Source organism: Heterodontus francisci, chromosome 38 (assembly GCF_036365525.1).
Source record: "Heterodontus francisci isolate sHetFra1 chromosome 38, sHetFra1.hap1, whole genome shotgun sequence".
In the NCBI taxonomy this organism is placed as follows: domain Eukaryota; kingdom Metazoa; phylum Chordata; class Chondrichthyes; order Heterodontiformes; family Heterodontidae; genus Heterodontus; species Heterodontus francisci.
Window position 1 is genome coordinate 28,726,938 of NC_090408.1, and position 27,623 is coordinate 28,754,560.

The 27,623-nt window shown below is 43.2% G+C and overlaps 1 protein-coding gene across 9 annotated transcripts in view; it reads left to right on the plus strand.

Annotated features, from left to right (window-relative positions):
• Positions 1 to 27,623, plus strand: part of myo5aa (myosin VAa) — a 189,764-nt gene that overhangs the window by 136,111 nt on the left and 26,030 nt on the right. For 7 of the 9 annotated variants that reach the window (XM_068017977.1, XM_068017976.1, XM_068017979.1 and 4 more), the window contains 10 exons: positions 801 to 1,049; positions 1,411 to 1,504; positions 5,819 to 5,964; positions 8,457 to 8,582; positions 10,466 to 10,609; positions 12,637 to 12,696; positions 15,582 to 15,809; positions 20,252 to 20,352; positions 24,816 to 24,893; positions 26,326 to 26,524. In XM_068017977.1, coding sequence (XP_067874078.1) covers positions 801 to 1,049; positions 1,411 to 1,504; positions 5,819 to 5,964; positions 8,457 to 8,582; positions 10,466 to 10,609; positions 12,637 to 12,696; positions 15,582 to 15,809; positions 20,252 to 20,352; positions 24,816 to 24,893; positions 26,326 to 26,524 — 1,425 coding nt within the window. The remainder of the gene's footprint in view (positions 1 to 800; positions 1,050 to 1,410; positions 1,505 to 5,818; positions 5,965 to 8,456; positions 8,583 to 10,465; positions 10,610 to 12,636; positions 12,697 to 15,581; positions 15,810 to 20,251; positions 20,353 to 24,815; positions 24,894 to 26,325; positions 26,525 to 27,623) is intronic. The other 2 variants (XM_068017980.1, XM_068017982.1) reach the window with 1 other exon arrangement.

Consider the following 27,623-nt stretch of genomic DNA (forward strand, 5'->3'; position numbering starts at 1 on the left):
TTTCAGAAGAGCAGGGAAGAAAATTGGAGAGTTGATGATTGGGTGGGGTGGGGTGGTCATAGTCATAGAGATACAGCACTGAAACAGGCCCTTCGGCCCACCGAGTCTCTGCCGACCATCAACCACCCATTTATACTAATCCTACATTAATCCCATATTCCCTACCACATCCCCACAATTCTCCTACCACCTACCTACACTAGGGGCAATTTACAATGGCCAATTTACCTATCAACCTGCAAGCCTTTGGCTGTGGGAGGAAACCGGAGCACCCGACAGAAACTCACGCGGTCACAGGGAGAACTTGCAAACTCTGCACGGGCAGTACCCAGAACTGAACCTGGGTCGCTGGAGCTGTGAGGCTACGGTGCGAACCACTACGCCACTGTGCCAGGTGGTGGTGGTGGAAAAGTACCATCAGTATTTTAGCAGGGAACCTATTGCCAGCTCTTTAGTTACACTGGATTGTTAATGCATGTTTGGGGGATAATTCGAAGAGTGATCTCTGTACACTAGTGAACAGGCAGCCAAGGTGAATTATCTGCATAACAAACATATGTGCATGATATATATTCTATATATGTTTATATGGTCTCCCATCCTTTCTCTGACAGAGATGCATATAGCGTATCTGTTTTAAACCTTTGTCTTATTTCCATGTGTTCTCCTCAATGAGCCCATTCTTATAGGTTAGCTCCACTCAGGTCTGAGTTTCCACTTTCCAGCTGATTGAATTGGTGACTCTTTAATTCACATCTTCACGAGGCTGTTGACTGCAACTGACCTTTCTTTCAATGTAGACTAAAGAGATGAAATCTCTGCTGGAGAAGTTGAGTAGTTTGGAGACCACTTACACCAACGAGACGGAGAAGTTACGGACTGAGGTTGATCGGCTCCGTGCAAATGAAGAAAATGCCAAGGTGTCCTCTAACAAGATTACCAGCCTGATGGAGGAGATCACCATTCTCCGCAAGGAACTCAAGGAAACTCAGGCTCAAAAGAAACGTCTTGAAGAAGGGGCAGAGAAATACAAAGAAGAAACGGATCTGGTGAGAAATTCCTACATATGCATGTTTTGTGGGAGCTTGTCTAATAAAAACGACCTTAAAAAATCAAATTAGTATTAAATTTTGGAAGGTAATCTTTTCTGTTCATTATATAAACACAAGCACCTCCTAGATGCACTGACTGACCTAATTTCTCCAGAGAAGATTATATTAGTTTCTGATGCAGCTGCTGAATAGGTCTCCATTCTTGAGATTAAAGTACTATATGTGGCAATCCATTAGAATGGGGAGCTTTAGGATTATAAAATTGAATGGGGAATACGAAGGCTGTCACATGGTGCAGCATTAGCAGTGAAGAAAGGCAAAACAATTAAAAATTGCCCTTTCTTATCCTTCCTTACAGATGGTGTCCCAGCTTAAAGAGCAGAATGCTTTGCTGAAGAACGAGAAAGAAGACCTGAATCGACGAATCCAGGAGCAGGCCAAAGAGATAACAGGTGATGCCTCCATCTCTCAGATAGGGTGAATTTCAGCACGGTGATGCAGTGGAGCTTAAAGGGTGCAGTCTGACTGAAGTTACTGCATGATCTCGAAAGGAATGTTGCAGGAAAATCATAAACTAATAATTTGGGAGCATAGTTCTTTACAAATTGTTTTTTTTTTTTTAAAAGTTTTTAAAACAGCATTGTTTCTTAAGCCTTTTTTGAGTGAGTGCCGCAACATTTTCAGTTGTGTAATTTCATCTGCACTTGGTTACCTTCTGATGTCTGATGTCAAGCAGACTAGGTGCAAAAGGCATAAACAGAATGTGTATGAATGATCTTGAACTATTTGCTGGGCACCTCTCTTCAACTAGATGTTCTAAAATATTTTTAAGTGGATTGAGGGTTGATTAGCAACACAGTTTTTCTTCTTTTGGTTTTCAGCATTCTGTCTCCTTTTTTAAAATCATTCTTTGGTTTGTGGGGTGGCAAGACTGTGATAGTAGACTGCTTTCTTCAGCTACTGCGATTCATGGCGTTCCCACAATGTTGAGTTCCAGGAATTTGAGCGTTGGTGGAGCTGCACCCATCCATGCAAGTGGAGAATATTCCAACATGCTCCTGATTTGTGTCTTGTAGATGGTGAAGAGGCTCTGGGGAATCGGGAGGTGAGGCACCTGCTGCAGGATACCCAGCCTCTCACCTGCTTGAGTAGCCGTGGCTTTTCTAATTGAGTTTCTGGTCAATGGTGACCCCCAGGATGTTGATGGTGGGGTAATGGTAATGCCATTAAATATCAAGGGGAGGTGGTTAGGTATTGTCTTGTGGGATTGCCTAGCACTTGTGTACCATGAATGTTACGTGCCAATTATCAGCCCAAGCCTGGGTGTTGTCCAGGTCTTGCTTCGTCATCTGAGGAATTGCAAGTGGAGCTGATCGATCATCAGCAGACACCTCCACCTCTGACCTTGTGATGGACAGAAGGTCATCAATGAAGAAGCTGAAGATAGTTTTGGCCAGGATGCTGCCCTGAGGAACTCCTGCTGCCATGTCCTGGGGCTGAGATGACTAGCTTCCCAACAACCACAACCTTTGTGTCTGGTATGACTCTAGCCACTGGAGAGTTTTCCCCAGATCCCTACTGATATCAGTTTCACTGGAGGGTTTCTCCCTGACCCCAGTTTTATCAAGACTTCTGGGTGGCTGTACTCATTTAAATGCTGCCTTGGTATTGAGGGTTGTTAGTGTCACCTCATACATATAAAGACCAGATTCACTTTCTAACCACATTAAGAAATGTGCAAGCTCTGTTTCTGAACCTGTACAATTTTTTTTTTAAATCTTTCTAGTGCCTGCTACATAATCTTGTTAGTTATAGAATCATAAAGTTTTACAGCACAGCAACAGTTCCTTTGGCCCAACACCGACCATCAAGCACCCGTAAAATCAATTCCCATTTTCCCACACTTGACCCAAAGCCTTGTATGCTATGGCGTTTCAAGTGCTCATCTAAATACTTAAATGTTGTGAGGGTTCCTGCCTCTACCACCCCTTCAGGTAGTGTGTTCAAGATTCCAATCACCCTCTGGGTGAAAAACCTCTTCCTCAACTCCCTTCTAAACCTCCTGCCCATACCTTAAATCTAAGGCCGCCTGGTTATTGACCCCTCCACTAAGGGAAAAAGTTCCTTCCTATCTATCCTAGCAATGCCCCTCATAATTTTGTATACCTCAATCAAGTCCCTTGTCAGTCTTCTCCGCTCCAAGGAGAACAACCCCAGCCGATCCAGTCTCTCTTTATAACTGAAATGCTCCAGCCCAGGCAACATCCTGATGAATCCCCTCTGCACTCTCTCCAGTGCAATCACATCCTTCCTATAGTGTGGTGACCAGAACTATACACAGTACTCCAGCTGTGGCTTATCCAGCATTTTGTACAGCTCTAACATTACCTCCCTGCTCTTATATTCTATGCCTCGGCTAATAAAGGCAAGTTTAGTTTAGTTTAGTTTAGAGATACAGCACTGAAACAGGCCCTTCAGCCCACTGAGTCTGTGCCGACCATCAACCACCCATTTATACTAATCCTACACTAATCCCATATTCCTACCACATCCCCACCTGTCCCTATATTTCCCTACTACCTACCTATACTAGGGGCAATTTATAATGGCCAATTTACCTATCAACCTGCAAGTCTTTTGGCATGTGGGAGGAAACCGGAGCACCCGGAGAAAACCCATGCGGTCACAGGGAGAACTTGCAAACTCCGAACAGGCCGTACCCAGAATCAAACCCGGGTCGCTGGAGCTGTGAGGCTGCGGTGCTAACCACTGCATCACTGTGCCGCCTTCTGTCTCTCAAGTTTTTCCAATAATTTCCCTACCACTGACGTTAGACTCACAGGCCTATAATTACCTGGTTTATCCCTGCTACCCTTGAATAATGGTACCACATTTGCTGTCCTCCAGTCCTCTGGTACCTCCTGTGGCCAGAGAGGATTTGAAAATTTGTGTCAGAGCCCCTGCTATCTCCTCCCTTGCCTCACATAGCAATCTGGATACATCTCGTCTGGACCTAGGGATTGATCCACCTTTTAAGCCCGCTAATACTTTCTCCTTTTCAATGCTAATTTGATCAAGTATATCACAATACCCCTCCCTGATCACTACACCTATATCGTCCCTCTACATAGTGAACACTGATGAAAAGCAATCATTCAAAACCTCACCTATGTCCTCCGGGTCCACACACAGATTGCCTCTTTGATCCCTAACGGGGCCCATCTTAATGAGTCTTCATTCAAAAACGCTAGGATTCAATTATTTAAAACAGATTTTTAATATAACTGAGAGATGACTTGTTCCCAGGCATCAAAGCACCATTCCACTCGGTAGTTCTCCTGAACATTACACTTTCTATATCTCCAGCAGTTTAACATGGGGGTCCTGACATAAACATTGGCTGGAAAAACGGTAAATTATTGGAATCCAGCTCTGCCTCACCAGCACTTCCATCGGTTCTTCCACTGTTGCTAAACCATCAGACTGCTTATCAACGTCCAGTACTGGATAAGCAGAAATTGGGAAGACTGAAGCCATTGTTTTCAGTCCCTGTTCCAAACTCTGTTCCTTAGCTACCAACTCCATCCCTCTCCCTGTCAACAGTCTGAGAGTAAATCAGTCTGTTCTCAATTTTGGTGTTATATTTGACCCCGAGATGAGCTTTTGACCGTATATTTCTGCCATCACTAAAACCGCCTATTTCCACCTCCGTAACACCACCTGATTTTGCCCCTGTCTCAGCCCATCTACTGAAACCCTCATTCATACCTTTGTTACCTCTAGATTTGACTATTCCAATGCACTCCTGGCTGGTCTCCCACATTCTACCCTCTGTAAACATGAGGCCATCCAAAACTCTGCTGTCGTATCTTAACTCACACCAAGTCCCATTCACCTATCACCCCTGTGCTCACTGACCTACATTGGCTCCTGGTCAAGCGACACTTAATTTTAAAATTCTTATCCTTGTTTTCAAATCCTTCCATGGCCTGGCCCCTCCCTTTCTCTGTAATCTCCTCCAGCCCCACAGCCCTCTGAAATATCTGTGCTCATCTAAATCTGGCCTCTTGAGCATCCCCAATTTTAATCGCTCCACCATTGGTGGCTGTGTCTTCAGTTGCCTAGGCCCCAAACTTTGGAATATCCTCCCTAAACCTCTCCACCTCACTCTTTCCCCTTTTAAGACACTTCTTAAATCCCTCCTCTTTGACCAGGCTTTTCCTCGTCTGACCTAATATTTCCTTGTGTGGCTCGGTGTCATATTTTATTTTCTAATGCTCTTGTGAAGTGCCTTGGGACTTTTTAGTTTAGAGATACAGCACTGAAACAGGCCCTTCGGCCCACCAAGTCTGTGCCGACCATCAACCACCCATTTATACTAATCCTACACTAATCTCATATTCCTACCACATCCCCACCTGTCCCTATATTGCCCCACCACCTACCTATACTAGGGGCAATTTATAATGGCCAATTTATCTATCAGCCAGCAAGTCTTTGGCATGTGGGAGGAAACCCACACAGACACAGGGAGAACTTGCCAGCTCCACACAGGCAGTACCCAGAATTGAACCCGGGTCGCTGGAGCTGTGAGGCTGCGGTGCTAACCACTGCGCCACTGTGCCGCCTACTACATTAAAGGTGCTATATAAGTGTAAGTTATTGTTGTGGAATCTGAATTTACCAATAATATCTGTTTACTATATCAGTATGAAAAATGTTTTCAGTTCCTTATCTTCTAATAATGCTCTTGTATCCCATTGCAGAATCTATGGAGAAACAGATGAAAGAAGAGACCAAACAGCTTCAGATTGACCTTAATGATGAACGGTCCAGGTACCAGTCTCTGCTTAATGAGTTCTGTCGACTGGAGGAGCGCTATGATAACCTGAAGGAGGAAATGTCTTTGGTTGTAAGTGTCTTGAATATATTTTCGTTGAGCAAATCCAAATTGTAAATATGAGTATTCCGTTCAAGACTTCACTGCTGACCCACTCTCTCCTTTGGTCCCCCTGTCTTCTACAGCATGCAGTCCTTCTTCTCAAACTCCACTGGTTTCCTCCTCCCCAACAGATCATCATTGTATCCAAATTCCTCTGTAGCCTCACCCCATTCCTATCTCTGCAATCTCCTGCAGTCCTATGTCCTAACACATACTCTTCGCCCTCTGACACCAATTTATTTATCACTTTCCCTTTTCAGCATTGGCCATTTTCTCAGACACTAAGCTCTTGTCCTCTGCTTCACCTACTCCCTTGCTGCTTTCAACCCTGTTTTTTTTACTCTACTTTCTCCCCCTCTGTTGTGGACTTTCTAAAGACACTTGACACGTCCAAGGCAGCTGTAAGTGAATCAAGCAGCAGTTTATTTTACTAGTATGCAGACAGGGAGTCCTCTCAGAACTCTGAGGTGACTCAGCGTTACATCATTTTCCTAATGTATTTATACCATTCCTGTGACATTGCAACATGTAGATAGTTGCAGATGAATTAGTCATGGAAGACCTGATTTTTGCAAGCAGCGCCAGCAGTTTGTTTAAAGAAAAACAAACTTTGCTTGATCTGTCTTGACGACCAGTCCTCTATATTGTCCAATCATCACCTAATCACAGTCCACTCTAACTAGTTTTTACTGCAAAACACATTTAAGTCTTTATACCAATTATAGCAATTTTAAATACAAGGTATCTAATATTTTGAATCGCTGTATAAATTATAGCAATTTTAGCCAAGCCTGAGTACCCGTCCCCCCCTCCTCCGCGGGATGCACCACTTCACCCTCCCCAAGCTATTTCCTGCTCCCCTTCTCTCTCTCCTATGTCATCTTCACCTTTCTGTAAAGTATTTTGTCACATCTACGTTAAGCACACTACAGACATATAAAAAAGTAATAGCAGGAGTAGGCTATATGGTCCCTCCAGCCTTCTCCGCCGTTCAACACAATCATGGCTGATCTTCTGTCTCAACTCCACTTTACCGCCTGCTTCCCATATCCCTTGATTCTGTGAGAGATCAAAAATCTATCTATCTCAGCATTGAATATACTCAACAATGAAGCATCCACATTCCTCTGTGGACAGAGAGTTCCAAAGATTCACAGCCCTCTGAGTGAATAAATTTCTCCGCATCTCAGTCCTAAATATTCAGCCCTTATCCTGAGACTGTGCCCCCATGTTCTCGATTCCCCAGCCAGGGGAAACAACTCAGTATTTACCTTGTCAAGGCCCTTCAGAATCTTTTATGTTTCAATGCGATTACCTCTAATTCTTCGAAACTCCAGAGGGTATAGGCCCAATTTACTCAGCCTGCCCTCACAGGGACCAGTCTAGTGAACATTCTTGCAAGTTCTTGATCTTTGGGCAAGATTTGTCCAAAAGATACTTTGTTTCTCCCTGTCAACCCCAGTAAACTCTGAATCTGGCTGGCATTCAGTTTCTACAGGCACCAAGTGCTCTCTAATACATTGCCAAACCCCTCCAGTGTGAATCCAGTCAGTGAGTGTTTTTAGGCTTTATAACTGCATGGGTCAGCTGGGGACCATCACAGTTGAGCCTAATCCTGTGGTCACCTCATGTTCACGCATGCACATTTCCCACAAGATTGGGATCAGGCACACTAGCTGATTGTTTTTTTATTTCTCTCGCCCTCCCTAACTTGAGGGTACTGAGCCCAACAGTAATGCCGTACTTCTGATCTGGCTGACGTTAGTTAACTCAGCACAGCCCGGGGATCAAGCTTGTGAACTTCCTCGCACAGAATCCTCAGTCTGCTATTGGGCCCTTCATGTAACAAGAAGCCACCAAGGGAGGCAGGCTTTGTGGCTTTTATAGGCAGAAACGTAAATGTTGAAGGAGAATTCCGGGTAGCAAGGCCAGTGGTATTCCTTGGATTTGAGTAAAGGTGGGTCACTTCCAGCTATCCTCCCACCGCCCCATTCACAAATTGAAGGAATTTGTGAACACTTTATTTCCAGCAAATTCACTCTATGATGGGTTTAATAAATCCCCACCTGGAACACTGGTGTGTTATTTCCTTATCAACACAGCACGTGCAGGAGTAACAAATTCTTACCAGGTGCAGTTTTAATCCTGACTGTACACATGTGGGAGGGAATGTAACTAATGTCTCATGAGTATAGGGCAGTAAAGAACAATATCGCTTGATTTAAAAAAAAAATATTGATACCCATTGCACACAATATCATGACATTTAAATCTAAAACCAGAGGGAATATCACCCAAGTGTGGTTTGTGCATATATATGGAATATTTCTTATGCTAAATAACTGACATTATTTCACACATGGTTTATAGCCAAGTTCTATACTAAAGGATAACTTGTGATGAGTTTTGGTTGTAGTTAGATTGCAGTAACTCATTGGAAGTTGCACACATTCCATTTACAGAATGTTACAAAGCCTGGTCACAGAAGAACAGATTCTACACACAGCAGCAACGAGTCGGAATACACCTACAACTCTCTACTTTCCTCAGAGCCTGGAGAATCCGAGGAAGTGACCAGAAGAGTGGAGGTTGGTATCACTCTTCATCGACTGTTTATCCTGAGAGACAGAACAAGGGGCCCCGGATCAATCTGGCGAAAGGCAAAGTTAGGACACGTGGTGGGCAGCTCGTCCAAGTGACCAACATGTGGAATTCCCTGATAACAATAGCAGAAAATGCTGGAAATACTCAGCAGGTCAGGCAGCATCTGTGGAAAGAGAAACTGAGTTAATGGGCTGAATTTTACGCCACCCCAAAGAGCAGGATGGTGGCGGTCGGGTGGTGTAAAATGGAGCGGGAGGCTCCGGGAGCCCTTCCCGGCCCACCCCTGCCTCTGCCTCCACTTTACGCAGGGCGGCAGTGATGAAAAACAGCCCGCCCGCCCCAGGCCAATTGAGGCCCTTAAATGGCCACTTTACGGCCATGCAAGGGTCTTCGCCTGACTCCACGTGGATTTTATGTGTGGCACGTGAGTGTCCTGGACCCGAGAGAAGCCGCCTGACAAAAGCAGGTGGCTCTCAAACGTCCCGAGGTGGGGGGGGTCCCTCCTGATCGGGCACCCTGTGCCCAATGGAGGGCCGCCCCCACTACCCCAACCACACCCAACATGCCCACCACCGCCACGCCCCCCGTCCCCCCAACCAACCACCCTTGCCTCGCCGGGGCCCAACTGATTACTCCCAGCGAGGCAGCCAAAACTTACCTGTCTTCCAGGCTCCCCGGCATCTTTACTTTTAGCTGTGCTGTCGTCCCAGAAGTGGCCACCGCTCCCAGTGGCGCTGCTGGGTCTAGGAGCTGCCGGCCCGCTGATTGGCCGGCAGCTCCATTAGGCGGGACTTCCTACCTCAAGCGGGTGGAAGTCCCGCCTCAGAACAATTGAAGCCCGGGGACCAGCAAAATATGGGTCGGATCTACAGGCGAGGTGGAAGTGGGTTCGCCACCGACTTTTCAATCGGTGGCCGGCTCCCATCCGCCTATGGTTAAATCCTGTCCAATGTTTCAGGTCTGTGACCTCTCATCAGAACTGGGAAAAGTTAGAAATGTAATCGGTTTTGAGCAAGTGAAAGTGGGGAGGGTGGGAAAAGGAATGAAAGGAAGTGTCTGTGATAGGGTGGAGAGATTAAATGACAAAAGTATTAATGGTGCAAGGCCAAAGAGATTGGTATTGGGACAAGTAAAGGATGTGTCTATGGGCAGACTGAATGGCAGGATCCTGAATAGCTGCTATACAAAAACAAAGGGGAAAAAAAAAAAGAAAACCAGGCCAGCAAAGTAAAAGGAAACAAAACGGGGACAGAAGTTACAATCCAAAATTGTTGAGTCCAGAAGGCTGTAAAGCCTCCTGCAAAGAATGTGAAATTTCTTTCTTGGAAAGGTGGTGGTGAAAAAAATCCTTGCAATCATTAAAGAGATACTTGGCCACTAATATAGGGGTAAGTCTCGGGTTTTTCTGAATGATTGATTGAGCTGTGATGGGCTGAATGATGGGCTGGCTTTCATGATTTGTTGGGCCACAGGTCATGTTCAACAACAAACTATTTCTTACAAAAGTCTCTCAAATTTAGAAGTGCTAATTAACTAGTAGAGACACTAGTGTTCTTTTTAGCTTATAACCCGAGTACAGTTCTATTAATCTGACTAGTACTAGATGGGGGATCATACAGTGAATCCAAATAATCTACTTAGAGGTTTTCTATTGATTTTCTCGAACTGTTGAAGCTGAAAGTGATCTTGAAGACATGAAGTACCAAATCCTCTCTCTATTCCTCTTCATTCACTGTTGATAGCCCAGGGAAAACTCCGCGTAACCTTTAATCAGTGTTATCCCAGTGTACAGAGAGGGATGAGTGAACGGTTTATCCAGTTCACTTTGTTTGGTAAAATGTACCAATAATTAATCTCTTTGTAATAGGAATTTCCTGACCAGAAAGGCGCTCTGGATATGTCCCTGTTCCTGAAACTACAGAAACGTGTGACTGAATTGGAGCAGGAGAAACAGGCCTTACAGGAAGAACTGGATGGGAAGGAGGATCAAGCACTAAGAGGCAAAGCGAAGGTAACGCCCAGAGCTAAGCTGACCTTTAGTTTCAGTCAGGTTTTGTCATGGTAGTCTGTTTGAATAATCATGGAATCACAGAATCATATCATGATGTTGTACTCACGGAGGCCATTCAGTCCATTGTTTCTGTGCTGGCTCTTTGAAAGAACATTGAAACGTTATCCTCAGTGTTGCTGTTTTTGGACTCATTTAGTGCATTTCACGTACCTGCTTATTGTCGGGGTACTGTAAAGTTGCATGTCTGGCAGTTCGCTACCCCATAAGAGGACGATTGATGAATCTTACTACATCCTTTAACGATGGTTCATGGCCTTGGTTGCTGTGGCATACTCTACCCATGGCCATTTTGTTATTTTCTTTTACGGGTGTAAATAATATTTTCACGGGGGTGGAAATTTGATTTTTTTCCCCCTTATCTCTTTATTGTCTGTCTCCTGTCATAGGAACAGGAAAAGATCATTCAGCCCCTTGAACCCATTCCATCATTCAATTCGATCATGGGTGCACCTCAACTTCACTGACGTGCCTTCCATCAATTTACCTTGAAATCCTTTCCTAATAAAAATCTGTCAGGCTCAGTCTTGAAAATATCAATTGTCAGAGCATCCGGAGCCTTCCAGGGGAGAACATTCCAGATTTCCGCCAGCCTAAGTGTGGTAAAGTGCTTCCTGATTTCAAGACTATTATATACTTGCTGCAGTGCAGTGCCCAAAGCTGAACCCAGTACTAAAGATGGGGCCTAATCAAGGCTTTGTACAACTGAAGCATCTCTTTTTTTTTTCCTCACTGTCTTCACCTGGCCAGAGCTCTACAAAAATTTCTTCCATCCAGGCAAGAGTTAAGATTGTAGTTGGGGCCCAAAGATGTCACTGGACTTTGATCTGCATATTTAGAGGACCCTGTCAGTTGCAGACAGGTGCTTTTGCTCTTTGCTCAATAGAGCAGGTTAAAATGAAGGAGGTAGGGATCTAGGCAGAACATCGGCAGGTAAATCTTGGGCTGATAAGTGGCAAGTAACATTCGCACCACACAAGTGACAATCTCCAGCAAAAGAGAATCTAACCATCTCCCCTTGACATTCAATGGCATTACCTTCACTGAATCCCCACTGTCAACATCCTGGGGGGGGTTACCATTGACCAGAAACTGAACTGGAGCAGCCACATAAATACTGTGGGTACAAGAGCAGGTCAGAGGCTGGGAATTTTGCGGCGAGTAACCTACCTCCTAACTCCACAAAGCCTGTCCACCTCCTACAAGGTACAAGTCAGGAGTGTGATGGAATACTTTCCACTTGCCTGGATGGGTGCAGCTCCAACAACGCTCAAGAAGCTCGACACCATCCAGGACAAAGCAGCTCGCTGACTGGCACTCCCTCCACCACTGATGCACAGTGTCAGCAGTGTGTACCATCTACAAGATGCACTGCAGCAACGCACCAAGGCTCCAAACCTATGACCTCTACCACCTAGAAGGACGAGGGCAGCAGCTGCATGGGAACACCACCACCTGCAATTCCCCTCCAAGCCACACCATCCTGACTTGGAACTTTATCGCCGTTCCTTCACTGTCGCTGGGTCAAAATCCTGGAATTCCCTTCCTATCAGCACTGTGGGTGTATCTACCCCACATGGACTGCAGCAGTTCAAGACAGCAACTCCCCACCACCTTCTCAAGGGCAATTAGGGATGGACAACAATTGCTGGCCTTAAAAATAAGTCATAGGGCTGATTTTAATGGCCCACAGAGTAGAGTTAATATTCGGCCCTATTGGCCGAATGGGATGGAAATTTGAGGGAGGGAACAATTTAGTTTCTGGGACTGGATAGATGGACTACAGGGTCTTTCCTGGTCCTGTGCCTTTCCTATGTTCAGGCGTCAAATCTTGGGAGGAAAATGGGACATTGAAAATATAGATTGTATCACCTTGACGGTCAGAAGTGAAAAAATTGCCAGTAAAGTTGTGGCAAATTAATTCCATCTTCCTCGGTCAGTCAATGGATTTTGTTTGTGCTTCTAACTAGGAGGCAGAGGATCAGCAAATTAAAGCCAGGGGAGTGGAGCTGGAATACGAGTCCCTCAAGGTAAGGTGCACAGGTTGTGTGATCTATTCCCACAGGTTTCTGACTCAGTAGAATTTTCTTCACTGGGTCAGGGTCTACGAGTCACCGGGGGAGGGGCTGCCTGGAGAATTTCCTTGTGCTTTAATTGTATCAGAATTGGAAAGCTGAGCTGGAGCTTTCAGACGTCTTGTGCCACCATCCAGTGAGTGGCTCATCAGGAAATCATTGCCTTTGAAACATCTCGACTAATGCGAGCGGACAGAAACACTTGAGATTTTTCAATAAGGCGCCTAAGAAATAGGAGCAGGAGGAGGCCATTCGGTCCATCAACCTGCTCCGCCATTCAATATGATCATGACTACGCCTCTACCTCAATCCCACTTTCCCACCCAATCCCCATATCCCTTGATTTGGATAACTTTGCAGTCTTTAAAGTTGATGTCAAAGGAGAGATAAATCCGGGGGTTTACAGTGAGATTCCCGATGAAGCTCAGCAAGTTATTCCCCTTGCATGTCTCTGCAGTCTAGAATTTGGCCAGGTCACTTACGCAACCCTTCAAAGAATGGATCCCCTATGCAGCATCGCAGATAGCATGCTGGCACTCGAGAACTGAAACTGTGTACAGTCACCAAAGTAATGAGCTAAGTAGTGATTGATTTATTTTTATTTTTGAGGAATAGTCTAATATTCAGGGAAGACAGATACGTCAAACATTTCTGTTGTGTTTAAGTTAAGAAGAACAGGGGAGTTATCTCTGGTGTCCTGATCAGTATTTATCCCTCGGTCAGCAACATCAAAACGTGATCTGGTCATTTTCACATTGCTGTCTGTGGGAGCTTGCTGTGCACAAATTGGCTGCCACGTTTCCTACATTACGACAGTGACAACACTTCAAAAGTATTTCATTGGCTGTAAAGCACTTTGGAACGCCCTATGTTTGGGAAAGGTGCTATATAAATGCAAGTCTTTTTTATTGCCAATGTTTGGATGTTATTTAACCACAGGGTTATCTATTGTTAATCCTGTCTGCTTTGTGATCTTCACACACTACTAGTGAAAATCAGGAAAGGTTTATTTTACGACAAATGATGCATCATGTCCTATGATGTACAGATCAGCCATGAGCTCATTGAATGATGGAACAGACTCGAGGGGCTGAACGGCCTCCTCCTGTTCCAGTGTTCTTACATTTCAATAGCATTGAGTTGATGTCAGTTAGACAGAATAGAAGGATTGAGGAACCATTTGTGTTAACAAAAACGTTTATCTAGTTTTCCGTCCTAAGTCTTTTGCATTTAATCTTGTATCTATGTTCTCTCATTCTAGACTCTGTACTTTGTCCACACCCTTCATAATTTTAAATTCATCCCATAGTCTCTTTTGCTCCATTGAAAAGGCCCGCTGTTTCAAGTTTGTATTTCTTCATACCAGGCAGCAGTTTAACTAGGGGAAATAAAACTGGAGGTTTGAATCCCATCAGGCACAATCCCTCTGCTACCAGTAGCTCAGCTAGCAGAGTGGAAAGTTGTTCATCACAGCCATTTTTGGGTCCAATGCCATCTTGAAGGTGCTGCCAATGACATTTGTACAGTTCCAGAAATGGAATGGAGTTTGGTGAATGTTCTGTGAAAGGTGACCAGAAGCTCCACCTAGTGGTGTAAAACCAAATTCCTGCTGCACAGCTCATACAGCACATAGAGCGAACATAGGCTCTGATTTGGCAGTTGTAATGACAGCAAAACTGTCATCATTCACTGTCATTACAACTGTGAAACTGACAACTTCTGACATGCATACATGCACAGCTAATCGTGGAAATCCAGAAGTTGCTGTCAGTGATTCCCTGCATCCTCACAGGATGCACTGTTGAAGTCCCCGGGAGATGGAAATCATTAGAAATCACTTGAAATGATGTGAACTTTCACTTTTACGCTATTAGTCTCACTGTAAAAACACTTGAAAATGTTGCATCTTGTTGAATGAGGTGTGGCTGGATTTTTAATGGCATACTAAGTCGTAATGACTTCTGAACAGCCCCTCTGGCCCTGAAAAACTAGTTTTATATTTGTTGAATGTCAAATTTCTCCATTGATAATTCCATAGGCTTTTAGTATAATGTTTTTAAAGTTTATTATTTCAGCTTCTAGTGTAATCCCATGTGCATTCCAATCTTTATTTTGCTTTCTGTAGTATGAAATGATTAAAAATTGAATGATAATCGGTGCTTATTACTTCCTGATTTGCTGTAAGTGAGACTACTTCAATGTGATTGGCTGTGTAGCCAGCTTGACGATGTCACTGCTGGATGCCAGAGATCCCTTGTAATTGGTGCCCGAATGAAATGAACATTGGATAAGATGAAGTCCATTCCACAGAGATCACTGGATCTTTGCGGTCAGCAGCAAGCACCATCATTTCGCCATGGACGGCAAAATCCAGGCCTTAGTATTTTCCATGAACATTACCTTCTGCTTAAATAACACCTCGTGCAGCAGAGAATTGTTCACTGTTTTTTCTGATCTCTGAACTATAAAATTAGATGAGTACAATCTCATCTCGCAAGAAATGCAGAATTCATTGCAATTAGATTTGTGAACATCACTATTCTGTGTGAAATGGAAGGGTCTTTAAAACTTTCCCTCTCTGAGCCTTTTAGACATTCCAAAGAAATAGAATTGTGCTCCTATCAAATCAGTCACCCACCACACTAGCCGCTGATATAAAACTACTCAGTGATTTGTTGTGGAGGGAGAATGAACTTTGAAGAATTATTGGAATTGTTTCCCTGGACTGCCCAGGACAGAGTTTCTGGATTCAAGAAATGGCTTAATTCAACTTTCATGTACTTATTCAGCTGGGGTGAGTTTTATTTTTTCGATTGATTATTCCATGTTTTATTTCACAGAGGCAAGAACTAGAGTCTGAGAATAAGAAATTAAAGAATGAACTGAATGAACTGCACAGAGCTCTGACTGAGAAGGCCTCCCCACAGGTTACAGCCCCTGGTTCTCCTGCGTACAAAGTTCTACTTAACCAGCTGACTGCATCAAGTGAAGAGCTGGAGGTTCGTAAAGAGGAAGTCCTCATTCTGCGATCCCAGCTCGTCAGCCAAAAGGAAGCGATGGCACATAAGGTACATACAAAGCTGCTGCACCCTAAAATAGATGGAAAATACCCACCAGCAGTTAAATGTTTTACGTTTATTTATTCATGTAGAAAAAGACTTGTGCTGTAACAATCCAGTAACATTCCATAGTTAACTTTTGGTTCAAATGAATGTTCTAGCAATGTTTTTATGTGGCTAACATCCTGTTTTGTATTTTTCCTCTGAATTCCTCACTCACCTTTAGGAAAGCAAGGTAAATGTTATGCTTTTCTGCTGTTCCTTTTGTGATACTGTGCTTTTTAATGTAGATTAATTTTATGCTTTATACCTCTGCTGACATTTTGGTCTATTTCATCTGGAGACATGGTCACTGCAGGTCGGGGCAGTGTTTACTGCCATGCTTAGTTGCTCTTGAGCAGGTGGAGGTGGTAGTAAGTTCCCGAACCGCTGTCATCCAGATGTTGAAGGTGCTGCCACAATGTTATCCTGATTCAATGCTGAAGTTATAGCTGAGTATTCCATCGGTTTTCTCCTTGTTTGTCTTTCTAGCTGTTTGATACAGCTGAGTGGCTTAGCTAGTGACCACTTTAGAGTGCAGTTGATAGTCAGCCACGTTGGTGAGAGACTGGAGTCATGTATGGGCCTGACTTGGTAAGGACGACAGCTTTCCTTCCCTGACACATATTAATAACCTCGTTGGGTTTTTACAGAAATCCTTCTGATGATGCTCATTGACACTAAGGGCTGAATTTTAATAACGGCGGCGAGCTCCCGGAACGGCGCGTAACACGCACGAGATGTGCGCTGTGGAGCAGCCGCAATATTTTGCGTGGCAGATCATTAACATGGAGGGGGCGGACCGCCCGCTCCCGATGACGTAGAGGAGGCGGGCACTCTGTCCCCGGCAACGGGGTGTCCACGCCATCGTGCCAGCGCCATTTTTAAAGGGCTACAAGCCCTTACTGGCAATATGAATATTTAAACAGAAATAGAGGGAACATTTAAAGTTATAACTTCAATAAAAGATCGAAGCCCCCTCTCCCACCACCTCAATGACCATTTATTGTCTTTTCCGCACAAAAAAAAACGTTTTCCGTTCCCCAACCTCCCCCCCCCCCCCCCCCCCACCCCCAAACTTTGTTACCTTTACCCTTCAACCCCTTCCCACCAATCTATCCCCTCAGCCAATAGAGAAGGAGTTTTCCCGTGCTCCCCCCACCTCCCCTCCACACCCTGAAAATTTCACTCTCCCCCCCCCCCCCTCCCCAATGTTGCGTCTCGGATTTCCGATTGGACATCTGAAGGTGTGGGACTTCCAGCAACTGGCTGGAATATTAGCATGGAATGGACATTGTGAAAAGGTAAGTAATTATACAGTGATTTATACTTTATTTAAATATGGTTTTTTTTTTGCCAAGTGGCGGTGGGGGAGGGTGCCCCGAGGCCTCGCTGCTGCTGGTTAAATGGGGCGGGGCCTTCCTGGCATCGAGGCCACAACCCCCGACATCGGGGTGGTGGGTGGGGGGGGGGGGTTCAGTAAAATTCAGCCTTAAATATCTGTTTTAAAGATCGAACTGAAGTTGCCTGAATGCATTCCCATTCCTTTGTGACTGCCTGGGTGGAGTGGGATGGGTGGGGGGGGGGGGGGGGGGTGGTTGTTACGTGCTCTGGTGTGGGCTCCGTCTTTAATTAAACTGACTGTAATGGCTGCCCCCAGTCAGAGTCCCTCATGGTAGAGGTCACATGATTACGGCAAGCCAGGAAGCACATTGGTACAATATTGCATTTATATCCCAAACACCCCTCTTTTCATACAAAAAAACCAATTTTCATGCATTACCATTAACACTGAGTTGCCCAAGTTAGCGCGCTGTGACACATTGCAAATTTCTTTTTGCACGTTGAAGGTTACCGGTCCAAGCTTTAGACTTGCTCCAGCTGAGATGAGTGGTTTCTGCTTGCCGTCTATGATTTGGAACTTCAGATCTTCGTTCTTGCCATTGCAAAGGGCTCTCAGAGTAACTTGTCCTCTTGGCACTAGTATGATGCCATCATGTACCCTCAACCCTTACTTTTGAGGGCTTCATTTTTGGATCGCCATGTTGAGCCACTTTTGCACAGGTCTTTGAAAGTCATGATGTTGCATAACGCACCGGTATCTTTCAGGCACTTTATGTTGACTTGTTATTCTCCTCCTGCAGTCATCACTCCAACTGTCATAAACCATTTATCACCTATCGACCTGACGGAAACAACCTGTTGTATGGTGTATAGTAATTCATCAGAATCTCCAGCTGATATATCTCCAGTGGCCATCTGTACCTGCTCATTGTGCTTCCTTCTAGCCAAACATTTGTGTGCAGAATGATTCGACTTCTTGCAGTGAGAACACTGCTGTCCCCATACTGGACACGCCTTCTTTTCCTGTGTGTGATGTCCTCCGCAGTATTTGCATCCTGCTCTTTGTCCATGATCTTTCTGCCCTTTTGGCCTGGAATGTTTATCAGCATAATGCAAGGCCTGGTCTGTTCTGCCAGGAACATGATCTAGCTGGGGATTTACAACCTCAGCCCTTCTGCACATGTCAGTTGCTTTCCTGAGACTAAGTTTCTCCTCTCTCAGTAGTTGTGCTCTCACTGCAGGATCTCTTATGCCTAATACAGTGCTGTCTTTAATTAGATCATCTTTTAGTTGTGCAAATTCACAGGATTCTGCGAGCTGTGTTACTGCAGTCACATATTGATCAATGGACTCTTTTTCACTTTGTGGCCCTAATATTGAACACATACCGTTCATCGGCTACGTTCACTTGGGGTTCAAAGTGTGCCGTCAAGGCTTTCAAAATTTCTGCTGTCCTTTCTTTTTGTTCTTGGGAGAGATTTAGGGTGGAATACACTTTGTAACAGTTTCTCCCCAACAGTGATAAAAGTGTAGCTACTCGCAGCTGCTCTGGTTTGTTAATTAAATCAGTTGCAATTTCGTAATTTTGCCATTGCGAGTGGATAGGCTGCCAGTTCTGTTTCATATCACCTTTCATTTCGACCGGCAGGCAGAGGAAATTTTGCAGCCATTGTCTTACCCTGTGCTTTCAGCTGTTTCTTTGTTCCTTTTCTGTCGCTTTTTGCAGCTTTTAGCAGTTTTGACCATTCTATTGTTCCGTAGCTGTGCTTGTCAACAGCTCTTCAATCTCAGCTCCACTCTGACACCATGTTACGTGCTCACAGGACACACCAGTCTGTCTTTTAATTAAACTGACTGTAATGGCTGCTCCCACATGGCCTTAGCAAGCCAGGAGGCATATTGGTACAGTATTGCATTTCTATCCCAAACAGTGGTGGTGGGAAAAATCAAACGAAAGGGTTGTAACTGAATTACTGAGTTGTATGTTTTGTGAATGGGAGTGGGAGGCAAAATTTAGAAAATTGCGCCGGAATTTCCTCAGAGAGTCTCCTCACAAGCCACAGCACCTTTGGCAGAAACCGCAGATAAACAGTGGGAAAAGGAGTCCCACTGCAGATATGACGGCCAATCAGGTGGCTGAGGAAATTGTTGGAGGTTCAGCCAGTCCATCTGCAGTGTGATGGATTACAGGAAACCAGATACTGTGATAGGATTTCTCCTCTCCCCGTTACTGCAATTATTTATGTTCAATTGAGAGGCACATATGGGGGAGCATTGAGCAGAATGACATTTTATTTAGAAGCTTGTTTCAATCCTGGTTTCGTGATAGTTGGAAGAAAATACAGAACGTGACTGAAAATAAGGACGTTGTCGTCTTACTGATTTGAAAAGAATGGCATCCAAAAAAGCATTAGTGTTTTTGAAAATACTCTGATGAATCTTGGCCATTTCGGGTGTAAATGTTTTATATGGAAACGCATTGTGGTGGTTTATTGTTCGTACTCACTCGAGTTTTAGCCCAAGTGTACACATCCTAAAATTTACCGTACAATTGATGTCTCACACCAGTTCTCCAGCACCGCTCTCGTTAGTGATGCACTCTGTTCTCCAGAAAGTGGGGACAGAATATGAGAATGTTTTCCCTCCAGTTGCTGATATGAGCAAAAACGTTAGTGCGTGTGTAAAAACACACTCATTCTTGGCTCATCTTTGATGACCGAGAGGGAATCTACTCCAAACGTTCATTTGGGGACTGGAAATATACATTTATACCACAGACCATGTGCTGTAGCCGCGCAAATAAGTCCGATTGTTCCCAGCAGGTATGCATGCCTTAAAGCCGCCACTTTATAGGGCAGACTTAACTACCGCTATTTAAATTCTACACAAACATTCCCTTTTTGTCTTCTATCAGATCATCAGAAGAAAGTAAATGTTACAGATTATTTACTTTTTCATTAATAAAGGAATCTCATTCCCAAAGTTTCCTGTTCAATGTTGCTTTGTTCAGCAGTGGAATCCTGTTTATTGTGAATGTTGCTGGAATGCTCAGTGAGTTCTTGTTGCAGGAGACGATGACGGAGCCAATGGTCCTCTTGGAGGATGTATGTAAAATGAAGGATCAAGGTGAAATAACCCAAGCGTACATGGGACTCAAGGAAACCAACAGGTAATAATCCAATGCGTTCCAGTGGTCACTGGTGGAAAAGTGTGTGTTTGTGCGTGTTTGTGTAACATTCCCATTGTTTCTGTGCTTCCATTAATCATCACACCTTCTTCAAACTGTTTTAATGTTCTTTGGTTATAATCTGTAGCAGGGGTTGGTAATATATAAAAGTGTAACTTTGATTAGAGTGAGGTAAATGACCAGAACAATTTTGAGCAAGGACTGCATATTATGGAGAGATCATTCTCATGGGCCCAATAAGGATGACTATCATGCTGTGCGATTGAGTTACATAGTAATGTTTTCTAAATTTTATCAGAGGACAGATCTACAGCATATGGAAACGATGATTTGGCTGCAAAGCTGATTTCTAATCAAGAATATCCTGTGCAATTACCGTTTACCCCCATGCAGATCTGGTATTTGTCATATCTCGGTTGGTTCATTAATCCGCTTGGAGATGCATTGCTTGTACATTTAGTGTAAAACTAATAGGGTCTGAATAGCTGAGAAGATGAACTATTTTGACTTGTAAGTGCCACAATTTGTTTTAAATCTATCCACCTCACTCATGCTAAAGGCTAATCTGGGAGCTTGATCATGTGACTTTGGTAAGGCTAGATACCATTAGATTATTGGTATTTCTACCTTTTTTTTCCCTTTGCTTTGTATAAAGTTTGCAGCTCAATCACTTGATATTAGTGATTCAATAATTCAGACAGAATGCCAGTTGCTCAATGTCTGAAAGGAATACTGAGGGTTAAAACTTGAGCAAGAGACCTGTAACTGTGTTTCAATGAACAACTCTGTTTTGACCTCGCTTGCAGATTTGTTTGACTAGGTCGGAAGCGAGTGCAGTTTTCATATGAATTTGTGAGTCAGTCAGTAAATTTTTATTGTGCGAGGAATCCCTGAATAATTAGTATGTTGAAAATTGTGACCATAAAAGGGTGGATTAGGTGGCTGTTCTATCTTGCCCAGTGTGTGCATTGTCTCTGACTATAGTTGACTGCACAATGCTAGATGTTATTACAATGAGACAATCTGTCTAGGATCCTGACATTAGCTTTGAAGACAATCTCCAAAGTCATTGTTTTGTGAACAGAAATGAGATAACATCAGAATTAGTCAGGGTGAGTAATTGCATGGACAAAGAGAATTGTGGAAAAGTAATCTCTGTTCCTGAAAGGAAATCTTAAGAAAATATTTCCATAACTATTATTCCCAACACCTAGAGGTTTCCAGCTCAGAATGAGGCCATTTGGCCCATCATGTCTGTGCTGGCTTTCTGCTAGAAAAATCTAAATCTAATCCCAAAGCTCATGTACGATGAGGTGCAGGTTATGATTACAAAGATTATCAGATGCCCTGGGATAGACTTCTTTAATTACAGCTTTACTGACTACCCAAATGATTAGTTGAGATCCAGAAATGAACAACCTGCGAGGTGAAGAGAGGTAAAGCCCCTGTGGTGTTTGTTAACTTTCCTTTCTCTTTTGTGCGGGAGCAATCCATGCAATTTGAGGCCTTAAAACAGATGAATCTAAAATCTGCCCTCCTCTTGGATTCCGTAATCTAGGACAGCCTGCTATGGTTACCAAATTTGGCTGGCATCATCTTAAACCAGTAGGAGGAAAAGAACAAGGACTATTTTTTCATAAACAATGAAATGAGAAGGGAGTGATCAATGATTTATAAAGTAAAATGAGATGCCAAAGCAGATAGATGTATCAAGAGTTATTTGTGCAGCAGGTGCAGGAAGCATCCTTTTAAGAACCAGTTCGATCTGTTTTTGGTTGTCTTATTTGGAACTGTAGCTCTGGGTATCAGGCATTTCAAAGTACCTGAAGATCCTGCCAAACTGGAACTAACTGCTATCTTCATGATTATAGGAGACTGGGTTTATGAATAATCTCTTTCATGAGCTTTTTACATGTAATGGGATAGGGAGGATATGTGTTAACTGCTGAAGGATCACAGCAGGTGGATCTTCCTCTCACACCGAACAGTCCATTACTTCAATGAGTTCACTATCTAATGCGGTCTAGTTAACATCCCAGTTTTCTGATAGTCCTTCTGTGATTCCAGACAAGTTAGAAGCCTGTGAAAATCACAGGATCAGGGAGGGTGGCTACTCACCCCCACAAAGGTCTTAAGAATTTGTTGACATATAGGAGTAGATGTAGAGGAAGGCATCCCAACTTATAAATACAGCTTCCTGATGCAATCTATGAGGAACAGGAGAATCAGCAAAACCATTTTCTGTGTGTTAGATGTGTTTAACCTGGAAAGTAACAATGTGTTAAAAGAGGATACTTCACCAAGATGGCACTGCGGCATTGAAAGATTGGATCTGAATCAGCCCGCTGTGGTATATTCAGTATTTGAGCTGAACAGGTCTGTGGTAGGTTAGGGTACCGTCAATAGTTAGCCACCCGGTCTGACTCAGTGTTGAAAGCAGAAGACCTTGTCACTGAGGGCAGGGATTCTGCCACTTGCTCCAGACAACCTTTACAAAATCAGTTAATTGGAAAACTATCTTGCCAATTTGTCTATATTTCTCTGCAAAGTTTTGCTTGTGCATCATTGTACATGAGTTGTATGTGTTGCTGTGAATTTGTTTGATCAGTATTTGAATAAATACTAAGATTTAAAAATCTGATAGCTACCGTCATGACTTATGCCAATGATATGCAGGTAAAACTATAATTATCTTTTAGTTAGAATTTTTCAAAATGCCATCCTTGGGTTAGGGAAGGGAAAAAACCAACTGGGATTCCTGCTCTTGATTCTTCCTGGTGCAAGTGCTTGTGTGTGGATGTTGTGTGAGGCATTGGGTTTAGCTGTGGTGCACTCCCCTGCCCCCGACCCCTCCCCCTCCCAACCCAAAAAAAGGCAAATACCCTTCTGACCATTGCTGTCAAGGCACATGTGTGAATTGCCACCTGGATCAAGTATCAGAAGGCGTCCACTTCTCATGGATCAATACCCCAGAAAGGAGTCAAAGTCTTCAGAGGAACAAGGGAGAGAGGGAAAAGAAGTATTAAACTAGAATGTTCCTATTTTATTTAGAAAAGGTATTCCTTTAGGGAAGCCAGGGAGCATGCTCGCATTTCAGATGAACCTGTAAATTGTAGACCTTGCCTCCAGCTTCCGAGGATCTTGCAACAGAGAGGTAATCTGTTGTCGTCTTTTCACAATAGCAGTTTGTCTGAATTAATGATGAACTGAGTGATTTTAATTCTTAGCAAAATAAACTGTGGAAGTTGATAACTTTATACGGGATGTGCAGACCTTGGCTCTGAAATTCCAGTGTCCCTGCTTCACTGGTGGAAGTGACTTCTGGCACCTGCAGGCTACATTGTGGGCTCCATTCCGTGTCACAGGGACAAGGTCATAACCAGAATTGGGGCAGGTCCCTGTTCCTATATTGGCACCTGCCCCGTTGTGCCAGCGAATTACGAAGTGGCAGCCAGCTACTTAGAAAGGAGGACCCTAAAGGATGAAGAGAAAAGGATACTCTTTCTGCTGTTAAGAGAGCAAATTGCTGTCTTTTTAAGGGAACCCATCTTCTTGGGGATTGAACCTTGCCTTTGAACAGTGTCACCTCTTCCTATTGGCCAATTGATGATGCACTGAGCAAATTTCCAGGCATGTACCCTACACCCAGATATGCCCCCAAGATTCAAGCAGACTTGGGGAGGGTGAGTAGAAGATTCACCCGGCCAACAACCTCATTCCCCCACCCTCCCCTGTCCTGGAATTTAGGCAGTGGAATGAACAGGGCAGAAACCTGGTGGATCTAAGTTTCATCACCCCTATTGGATAATTCACCCAAATTCCACATTCCCACTTAACCAGACTTTGAGGCCTTGTGTTTCTGAGCTTGTAATCATTCAGCACTCCTCATTTTCACAGCACTTTGCTATCGACATCAGTTGAACTACAAGTATTGTACAACATGAATTGGGAATACGAGATGGATGGTCAATCTTCACACTATGCTTCAACTGTTCAAAAACAAGTATCTCCAGCATTTTATTAAACAAAGCACTGTTATGCTGATCAAACACAAACCTCAAATAGTCACCATGACTAATTTTGTTATTCCTAGATGGAGAAAAAAAGGTCACATGGGTTTTAGTCAGCCTTCTATGGACTGACATTCATTTTTACACTTCTGAAGCGCCTTGTTTTTTTTTAAGTGTTAAAGAAACCATAAAGTTGCAAGTTGTTGGTAGTACATTACTGGTTACATTTTTGATTTCAAAAGCAGAATGAAATGTACAATGTATATTAGATGATAAGTCCATAAGTTAATGTTTCAATGTAGTTTCAGATGGTCCGAATGTGTGTCTGTCTTTTGTATGTTACCATCATTTGTGAGCATAATCATTAACATTTCATACTCATTCCCATCATTTGTCCCTGTTTTTTTTCTGTTTGCGTTTTTGTTCTCATTGAAGACCATCACAGGACTGCCATTTGCTGAATGAGGATGGAGAGCTTTGGATGGCTTATCAAGGGTTAAAACAAACCAACAGGTTACCACATTTATCCTAGGGTCTTTCTATGTTTGTCACTAACCAGAGGCCTTTTGCTGTGCACTTGCGTTACAGAGATATGCTTTAGTGTGAATGTTAGTGAAAAAATACTCCAACTCTTGCATCTAGAGTTTGACTTACTGTGTTAACCAAGCTTAAACCAAGAAATGTCAGTATTTGCCATTAAAAATCAAATCTAGTAGTGTGCGGTGAATTCTAACTGAACTTCTTAATGGCTGCTCTACGGTAACTTCAAAGTAGATTTTTTTAATGCATTTTCTGCTTAATGGCTATGTAATCCTTTTTAACATTAGCTAAATACTGCTACTTCTAGAATAACAGAAGTAAGTGTGAAGTTGTAAAATGTTATCTGATAGTGGCAGCTCTTGAAACCTTTGAGCACATTAGCTTTTCTACATCGAGTGGTTTTAAAAAAAATGACAGAATTAATTTTGATTTTGCTGCAAAGATTGAATGCAGAGGATTGGATGTTGCTGTGTGTGAGCACCATGTCCTCTCGCTTTCAGTATTGCAGTCTAGCCATGACTGATGACTCTCCTGTGAAAAGAGGCCATTTCAGCTCCATTTCTAATGAGCACCACACAACTTAGACCTAATTAACAGTCCTACTCTGACAACCCACAAGAATGTCATGTGTGGAAAATCTAAATATTGCATCTGTATAGAAGGAAGGAACTGTTTTGAATATGTCCCTGTGGCATATGGATTGGGTCGAGTAAAGGGAGCTTTGCCCTACAGCTGGTAGTCCTGATACTGGATTATTGTAACCGGAAAGTTCCTCTTGTACTAATATCCCTTACCTCAGTGTGTGCAAACTTTCATGTAAATGAGGAAAACGTAAAGATACAAGCTTTCAGTCAGTGAAGGTTGGCAGCATGCAACTGACTTTTCAATCTCACTTTCTAGTAGAAATGCCAGCTATGCACAGATACTTACCCTGGGCTCCTCTAGTTCCTCAACTCTTTGGAAACGCAGTAGTAACCTTTTAAGCCAACTGAAAGCACTGCAAGGCACAATCTTCGATGTGCCTTCAGGAGCTAGTTTCTTGTCGATGATGTTGTTAATGTCGTGTTGCTGCTTCACATTGTTAAACCTTCACAAAGTGTTACTTCAGTTCACAAGTGTTGATATTAAAGTTACTTAAGGGTCATCGTTGTGTTCAGTTGTTGTGAAATTAAAAGGAGGTGGTGATGCTGTCAAGTTTCATTTTTAAAAAAAATCATTTTATGAATATTTTCATTCGTCCACTTGCCTGTACCACTTTGAAAGGTTTAAAGAATGTCGTGCTTTTACGTTTGCCCTAAAGATAGCACTCAATCACAGCTTTAAGCCTTGAGTGTTGACCACCCTGATTTAGGTGTGTTGGGCTTACAGAGGGACAGTTACAATTTTCTAATGCCTTTTCCCGCAGATTGTTGGAATCTCAGCTTCAGGGACAGAAAAAGAATTATGAGAATGAGTTGGAGATTTTGCGTGGGGAGGTTCAGAATCTCAAGGAGGAGATAAATCGTCAGCAGCAACTACTGGCCCAGAACTTGCAACTGCCACCTGAAGCCCGAATTGAGGCCAGTCTGCAACATGAGATTACTCGGTTAACCAATGAAAATCTTGTAAGTATAGCCTTGCTTTGTCAGACTAACAGTGCTCATAAAGTACATCAGTGTAGGTAACAAAGTCCATTTCCTTTTTGGCAATATTCTACACATACAAACTACCAGCCATAATGATTAGGTGCTTGTTGCTTACAAATACATCTAATTGCATGCATAGTGCTAGCAGAATTACTTACGCAAACCTTTTGATCTGAGAAAAGTAGGTATGTTATTGGAGTAGCTGATCCATCATTGTAAAATACTACAGTTCAGTCATGGAGCTAGGTATAGAGTTTCGTTACAATAGAAACAAGTTTTTAATGTTGGCCAGCGTCTTTGCAGTGTATGTGTATATATTATGGAAATGACAAAGAAAACTATTAAAATGTAACCATGACTTTTAGCCATTCAGCATTATGCTCAGAATATGAAGTAATTTTTAGAAGTTCTGTCATATTATGATGGCCTGTGTGGTTTCCAGTTCCGACAAGCAACATGAAACTCTTAATTTTGCTTTAGAATTGTGGCAGACTATGCATGCAGTTATTCATCTTGGCAAAGCATGGTTTAATTGTTGGTATCCTGGTGGTGGGAACTTTACTTTCTCTGTAACATTTTTTTCTGGCCTTAACTGGATCTGTTGGCATTTCTGAGATGATCCATTGGGCATGAGTCTTCTTCCATTTGGATTGCGTCAGAGTTTTCTGACTAAAATGGCCACTGGATGCTGGTTCTAAATGGGATGTTATGCTTTACTATGGAGTGAACGATAAAATCAATTCATGCTGAAAAGGGGACCTATCATTTTGGCATTTCCTCATAAAATAATTTATAACATTAAATTCGTGCCTACCCCATCTCAAGTTCTACATTTCTCCACATCTAGCTAAATAATCATAGCAGTGGGGGTGAGGGTGGAGGTGAAGAGAAGTATTCCCATTCTGTCCTTTGGCATTTTACAAATTACTATCACTAATTGCAGAATCTAGGTATGGTGCCTGCCAGCCAGCAGCCTGGTTCAACATCCCCATATAAAAACTAAGGGCAAGACCTTAAAAGCCGATGAGATGAGAACAGAAATAAGTTAGCAGCTTGGTCTCTTCACCTCCTCTTTGTA